The sequence below is a fragment of the Macaca nemestrina genome, chromosome 9 (assembly GCF_043159975.1).
Source record: "Macaca nemestrina isolate mMacNem1 chromosome 9, mMacNem.hap1, whole genome shotgun sequence".
NCBI lineage: Eukaryota > Metazoa > Chordata > Mammalia > Primates > Cercopithecidae > Macaca > Macaca nemestrina.
In genome coordinates, this window is record NC_092133.1 from 64,031,067 (window position 1) to 64,038,880 (window position 7,814).

At 39.4% G+C, this 7,814-nt stretch overlaps 1 protein-coding gene and 1 pseudogene across 1 annotated transcript in view; one reads left to right on the forward strand and one right to left on the reverse strand.

The window, feature by feature from the left end:
- The window catches only part of LOC105466132 (DnaJ heat shock protein family (Hsp40) member C12), a 43,876-nt gene extending 42,070 nt beyond the window's left edge, over positions 1 to 1,806 (reverse strand). The window contains exon 1 of the mRNA XM_011715118.3: positions 1,551 to 1,806. Within this exon, the coding sequence (XP_011713420.1) occupies positions 1,551 to 1,628 (78 nt within the window). The 5' untranslated portion in view covers positions 1,629 to 1,806. The remainder of the gene's footprint in view (positions 1 to 1,550) is intronic.
- A 2,795-nt stretch (positions 1,807 to 4,601) lies between these two features.
- Positions 4,602 to 7,234, forward strand: LOC139356248 (protein DEK pseudogene; annotated as a pseudogene).
- The last annotated feature ends 580 nt before the right edge of the window (positions 7,235 to 7,814 follow it).

A 7,814-nucleotide genomic window follows, 5' to 3' on the forward strand; every position in this document is an offset into this window, starting at 1 on the left:
TTTCAATGTGTCTAAGATAACTTCCTCAGCATGGCAAAAATAGAGATTTTTTTTTTTTTTTTTTTTTTTTTTTTGAGATGGAGTCTGGCTCTGTCGCCCGAGCTGGAGTGCAGTGGCCGGATCTCAGCTCACTGCAAGCTCCGCCCCCTGGGTTTACGCCATTCTCCTGCCTCAGCCTCCCAAGTAGCTGGGACTACAGGCGCCCGCCACCTCGCCCGGCTAGTTTTTTGTATTTTTTAGTAGAGACGGGGTTTCACCGTGTTCGCCAGGATGGTCTCGATCTCCTGACCTCGTGATCCGCCCGTCTCGGCCTCCCAAAGTGCTGGGATTACAGGCTTGAGCCACCGCGCCCGGCAAAAATAGAGATTTTAATCCTTTGTATCCAATAATGCATTCTATTCTTAAAACAAAACTAAGTACATTTTATTAATGAACTATGCCTTTATGAAATACAATAAATATAAAAATATTTTGCTTTAAAATGTTAATTTTACTACTTAGATTTTAATAAAAATAAAAAAATAAAATATATTAATTATAAAACATAAATATATCCTAATAACATGATTTAATAATATATAATTTAATAATGAGTATATTTTATATTAATCTCAACATTATTTGAAATATTGAAAAATTTGAAATAAATAAAATATCTAACAATAAGAGAATAATTCAGCTGTGGTAACACAGTAAAATAAAATATTTTGCAACCACTAAGAAGTGTACAAGGGAAGTTTAATAGCATGGAAAAGTCCTTGTTATAATATAAATGGGTACAAAGCAGGAATCAACAAGTACATATAATATCCTCCCAAACATGGCTTTAAAGAATATACATAGAAAGAAGACTGGAGATTAATATGCCAAAATATCAATAGTGTTATCCTTGGGAGAGGGAATTATAAATTATTTTTCCATAATTTTAAAAACCTCTACAACCTTTATAATTGTTTATTGGGAACGTTAAAAATTTTGTTTTCTTACAGATCCAGTGAACAGCTACAGAGTTTGCACACATTTTGTTTCAGAAGCCACCCTTTCAAGAAGCAATTTCTGTCACACAATTTGAAATATTAACATAAAAGGATGCTTCTTGGTTTATATTTTGACTGCTCACATAGGAGTACACATTTTAATAAAATATATTTAAATCCCTAATTTTATAAGAAATTTCATTTCACCTCAATTATGAGTCACCATAATAAAGGTATAGCTTATGTATACTGTGAAACACTGCCATCAGAAATTACAATAAAATTTTAAATATTTATTTTTAATATACTATATTGTGAAACAGAGCATATGGCCACGTGCCAGAATATACACCAGAAGCTTCCATAAAATTCCCATAGGACACTATTTAAGTAAAAACCCAACATACATTTAAATTCTTAACTTTCTCTGAGCCAAAAGTGCTTTAAAACAATACAAGGTTAGGTTTGTAGGCAATGTGACCAAAAATTCAAAGTTAAAACCTTAAATAAAAACTTGAAATACTATTGTGAAAAAGAATACTGTTGTGATAAAAACATTATCCACTGTCTTACCGAAGATAGTTCATCACATCCCAGTAATGTGTAGTAATCTTCAATATCTTCTGACCTGTAATTCAGTATTGCATCCATTTAGATGACTTAATCAGTCCTCCTTCCCTCGGAAACAGGAGGCACAGTGAGCTTTGAATTAACAGGAAGAAACTCTTTAAATCTGAATTAGAGCAGCACGTTCCAAATAGCAACAACTAGCTTTAAGACTGGCCACAGTCAATACAGCAGATGTCATCCTAGACCTTTGTAAACTCTGCCTCTCATTGGCTGTTTACAGAGAAGAAAAGAACAGTCCACGTGTCTATTATTGCAGTGCTGCCTGGGATCTGTAGTTTGAGTTTATATAAGAGATGTACCTGAACCATTTGTGTTATGAGTTAATAAAGACTATTTTCAGAAACTTGCCACATTAGCTACCTCTCCATCTCCTATATATTTTTGTCTCTATCCTTTAAAAAAAAAGAAAAAGAAAAAGAAAATTTGAAGCAATGTGGTAAAATCTTAGGATGTGTTAATAAGGATAGTGGGAGCTTTTCTGAGTGTTTAAAATATTTCATTTTATTTATTTATTTATTTATTTTCAGACAAGGTCTCACTCTGTCGCCCAGGCTGGAGTGCAGTGGTGTGATCTCAGCTCACTGTAATCCCCATCTCCCCACCTCAAGTGATCCTCCCACCTCAGCCTCCCGAGTAGCTGGGACCACAGGCACATAGCACCATGTCCGGCTAATTTTTGGTTTTTGTTTTGCTTTGTTTTAAGAGAAGGGGGTTTTGCCATGTTACCCAGCCTGGTCTCGAACTCATGAGCTCAAAGCGATCTGCCTGCTTCGGCCTCCCAATGTGCTAGGATTACAGGCGTGAGCCACGGCGCCCGGCCAATAACACAGTCTTGATTTTTATGGAGCTTACGTTCTGATGAAGGAAGACAACTGAAAAACATAAACAAAACAAAACAAAACAAAAAAAACAAAAAAAATCCCAGGATCATTTAAAATAGCGATTTGTAGGCCGGGCATGGTGGCCCACACCTGTAATCCCAGCTCCTTGGGAGGCTGAGGCAGAAGAATCACTTGAACTCAGAAAGACTCACTTTGCTTGGGAGGCGAAGGTTGCAGTGAGCCAAGATGGTGCCAGTGCACTTCAGACTGGGTGACAGAGCAAGACTCCGTCTCGGCCGGGCGCGGTGGCTCAAGCCTGTAATCCCAGCACTTTGGGAGGCCGAGACGGGCGGATCACAAGGTCAGGAGATCGAGACCATCCTGGCTAACACGGTGAAACCCCGTCTCTACTAAAAAATACAAAAAACTAGCCGGGTGAGGTGGCGGGCGCCTGTAGTCCCAGCTACTCGGGAGGCTGAGGCAGGAGAATGGCGTAAACCCGGGAGGCGGAGCTTGCAGTGAGCTGAGATCCGGCCACTGCACCCCAGCCTGGGCGGCAGAGCAAGACTCCGTCTCAAAAAAAAAAAAAAAAAAGACTCCGTCTCAAAAAATAAAATAATAAAATAGTGATTTATACTGTAGAGAAAATAAAATAGGACAATGAGAAGAACTATATGATAACTCAGGTCAGATGGCTATGCCCCCCTCTCCTGGGTTGGTTCTCCAGACTCAGGAGTGTCTCAGGTCTCAGGTGGGTCCAAGCAATTTATGTTTCAGTTCATTTTGGCCCTAAGAAATACAGCTCAGGTCTGGGATTTAGAGAAAAAGGTGAGTGGTCAGGGACACAACATTTTAACTGCCTTAACACTTTTTTTGTTTCCTTTTTCAGAGAGACAGGATCTTGCCGTATTGCCCAGATTGATCTTAAACTCCTAGACTCAAGTGATCCTCCCACTTTGGCCACCCAAAGTGCTGCGATTACAGATGTGAGCCAACATGCCTGGCCATTAACCCTTTGAATTCCCCCATCTTAGGGGGAAAAAATGGTTTTTCTTTTAGCCCACCTATATACATCTTTTTAAAGGTTTATTTCTGAAGAGAAGCAAGAAAAAGTACTGAAGCACCATTTTTACTAATCCTTCATTGTACATGCTATCTTGCTAAAAGTTCTATATAGAATTTTAAGGCCAGGCACGGTAGCTCACACCATAATCCCAGCACTTTGGGAGACCAAGGCAGGCGGATCAGGAGGTCGGGAGTTTGAGACCAGCCTGACAAACATGGTGAAACCCCGTCTCTACTAAAAATACAAAAATTAGCCAGGTGTGGTGGCATGTACCTGTAGTCCCAGCTACTCAGGAGGCTGAGGCAGGAGAATTGTTTGAATCTGGGAGGCGGAGGTTGCAGTAAGCAGAGATCGTGCCAGTGGACTCCAGCCTCGGCGACAGAGCAAGTCTCCATCTCAAAAAAAAAAAAAAGAATTTTAAAGTACAATTAGGCCGGGCACGGTGGCTCAAGCCTGTAATCCCAGCACTTTGGGAGGCCGAGATGGGTGGATCACGAGGTCAGGAGATCGAGACCATCCTGGCTAACATGGTGAAACCCCGTCTCTACTAAAAAATACAAAAAACTAGCCGGGCGAGGTGGTGGGCGCCTGTAGTCCCAGCTACTCGGGAGGCTGAGGCAGGAGAATGGCGTGAACCCGGGAGGCAGAGCTTGCAGTGAGCTGAGATCTGGCCACTGCACTCCAGCCTGGGCGACAGAGCGAGACTCCGTCTCAAAAAAAAAAAAAAAAAAAAGTACAATTAATTTTGTTTTGGAAATTTCACTACATCCTTTAAGGTATTTGAAGTTCTATTTGTATGTCACAATATCTTGATCTAAATCACCGATAAATGGCCTTTTAATGATGTGAAGTTGCCATGGTGGAATGCAGTATGGTGGTTCCTCAAAAAATTAAACATAGAACGACCATGTGACCCCACAATTCCACTTCTGGGTAAATACACAAAAGAATTGAAAGCAGGAAAATCTTGTTGATTCTGGGGAGCCGAGCGCGCAGCAGCGAGCGTCACGCCAGAGAGCGGCCCGCGCGCCTTCTCCTCGGCGTCGGCCGCCGCCGCCTCCCAGAACCTCCTCGTTCCCTCGCGTGCCAGGCCCGTGGTGGCCGGGATCCGCGGTTCACAGCATGTCCGCCTCGGCCCCTGCTGCGGAGGGAGAGGAACCCCCGCCCAGCCCGCATCCGAGAAAGAACCCGAAATGCCTGGTCCCAGAGAGGAGAGCGAGGAGGAAGAAGACGAGGACGACGACGAGAAGGAAGAGGAGGAAAAAGAAAAGAGTCTCATCGTGGAAGGCAAGAGGGAAAAGAAGAAAGTAGAGAGGCTGACAATGCAAGTCTCTTCCTTACAGAGAGAGCCATTTACAATTGCACAAGGAAAGGGGCAGAAACTTTGTGAAATTGAGAGGATACATTTTTTTCTAAGTAAGAAGAAAACCGATGAACTTAGAAATCTACACAAACTGCTTTAATACAGGCCAGGCACTGTGTCCTCATTAAAGAAGAATGTGGGTCAGTTCAGTGGCTTTCCGTTTGAAAAAGGAAGTGTCCAGTATAAAAAGAAGGAAGAAATGTTGAAAAAATTTAGAAATGCCATGTTAAAGAGCATCTGTGAGGTTCTTGATTTGGAGAGATCAGGTGTAAATAGTGAACTAGTGAAGAGGATCTTGAATTTCTTAATGCATCCAAAGCCTTCTGGCAAACCATTGCCAAAATCTAAAAAAACTTCTAGCAAAGGCAGTAAAAAGGAATGGAACAGTTCTGGAATGGCAAGGAAGGCTAAGCGAACCAAATGTCCTGAAATTCTGTCAGATGAATCTAGTAGTGATGAAGATGAAAAGAAAAACAAGGAAGAGTCTTCAGATGATGACGATAAAGAAAGTGAAGAGGAGCCACCAAAAAAGACAGCCAAAAGAGAAAAACCTAAACAGAAAGCTACTTCTAAAAGTAAAAAATCTGTGAAAAGTGCCAATGTTAAGAAGGCAGATAGCAGCACCACCAAGAAGAATTAAAACAGTTCCAAAAAAGAAAGTGAGTCTGAGGATAGTTCACATGATGAACCTCTAATTAAAAAGTTGAAGAAACCCCCTACAGATGAAGAATTAAAGGAAACAATAAAGAAATTACTGGCCAGTGCTAACTTGGAAGAAGTCACAATGAAACAGATTTGCAAAAAGGTCTATGAAAATTATCCTACTTATGATTTAACTGAAAGGAAAGATTTCATAAAAACAACTGTAAAAGAGCTAATTTCTTGAGATAGAGGACAGAGAAGATGACTCGTTCCCATAGATTCAAAGATCTGATTTATACCATTATACCAGCAAAGAGAATGTATTTCCTTTTCTAAATCCTTGTTAAGCAACATTAGAACTTACTGCTGACCTTTTTATCTTGAGTGTTATGTGAATTTGAGTTTGCTATTTTAAATTGCATTTCTATGCCATTTTTAGTTTAAAATCTTGCATGGCATTAATTGTTCCTTGCTTTTATAGTTGTATTTTGTACATTTTGGGTTTCTTTATATAAGGTCATAGATTCTTGAACTGTCGTGGTTTTTAGTGCGCTTAATATTAGCTTAAGGCATACTTTTAATCAAGTAGAACAGAAACTATTATGACTGGGATTTATACACACAGAGATTGGGTATTTAGTATATGAAATATTTTGAATACACATCTCTGTCAGTGTGAAAATTCAGCAGCAGTGTGTCCATCATATTAAAAATATACAAGCTACAGTTGTCTAGATGACTGAATTGGAACTTTTCTCGCATGTGTATATATGTCAGATTGTTAGCATGACAAAAGTGACAGATGTTATTTTTGTATTTTTAAAAAACAATTTGTTGTATATAAAGTTTTTTTATTTCTTTTGTGCAGACCACTTTTTAAACTCACATAGGTAGGTATCTTTACAGTTGTAGACTATGGAATGTCAGTGTTCAGCCAGACAGTATGATGGAGCATGGAAAGTCAATTCAGTGATGGAACACTGAAGGAACAGACAGTTATCCTGCTTTGCTCGAAAGTGTCATCAATTTGTAATTTTAGTATTAACTCTGTAAAAGTGTCTGTAGGTACGTTTTATATTAAGGACAGACCAAAAATCAACATATCAAAGCTTCAAAAACTTTGGGAAAGGGTGGGATTAAGTACAAGCACATTTGGCTTATAGTAAATGAACCGATTTTTATTAACTGCTTTTGCCCATATAAAATACTGATATTTACCAGAAACTTAGCCACCTTCATGATTACGATTAAAGTACCAGATTATAATGCCAGAATATAATGTGCAAGTAATCGTGGATATCTCTGACAAAGTGTGTCTCAAAAATAATATACTTTTACATTAAAGAAATTTAATGTTTCTCTGGAGTTGGGGCTCTGGCTTTTAAAGTTTGTCTAATCAGTGTTGATTCTAGATGATCAACACAACGGACCACTCCTGAATGAGACTAATTTTGTCTTTCAATTTACTGTCTTAAATCAGTTTATTAAATCTGAATTTTAAAACATGCTGCTTATGACAGAATGACACATTTGATGTACCAATTAAGTGTTGAAAAATATCTTTGCATCATAGAACAGAAATATATATGTTGAATGTTAACAGGTATTTTCACAGGTTTGACTTGTTTGATAGTTACTCAGACACTAGGGAAAGGTAAATAGAAGTGAACAAAATAAGCAACTAAATGAGATCTAATAATTGGCCTTCGATTTTAAATATTTAACTTGTTCTTATAAACCTTGTCAATAAAATTAATCTAAATCAAAAAAAAAAAAAAGAATTGAAAGCAGGAATTTGAAAAGATATTTATATACTCATGTTCATCAAGGCATTAGTCACAATAGCCAAAAAGTGGAGGCAATGCAAGTGTCCATCAATGGATGAATAAACAAATAGAATGTTAGAGCTGGGCATGGTGGCTCATGCCTGTAATCCAAGAACTTTGGGAGGCTGAGGCAGGCAGATCACTTGAGGCCAGGAGTTCAAGACCAGCCTGGCCAACATGGCGAAACTTCATCTCTACTGACAATACAAAAAAGTTAGCTGGGTGTGGTGGCACATGCCTGTTATTTCAGCTACGTAGGAGGCTGAGGCACGAGAATTGCTTAAACCCAGGAGGTGGAGGCTGCAATGAGCTGAGATCACATCATTGCACTCCAGCCTGGGTGACAGAGCAAGATCTTGTCTAAAACAAACAAAAAATTGTAGTATTGGCCAGGTGCAGTGGCTCATGCCTGTAATCCCAGCACTTTGAGAGACCAAGGCAGGAGGATTGTTTGAGCCCAGGAGTTCAAAACCAGAATGGACAACATAG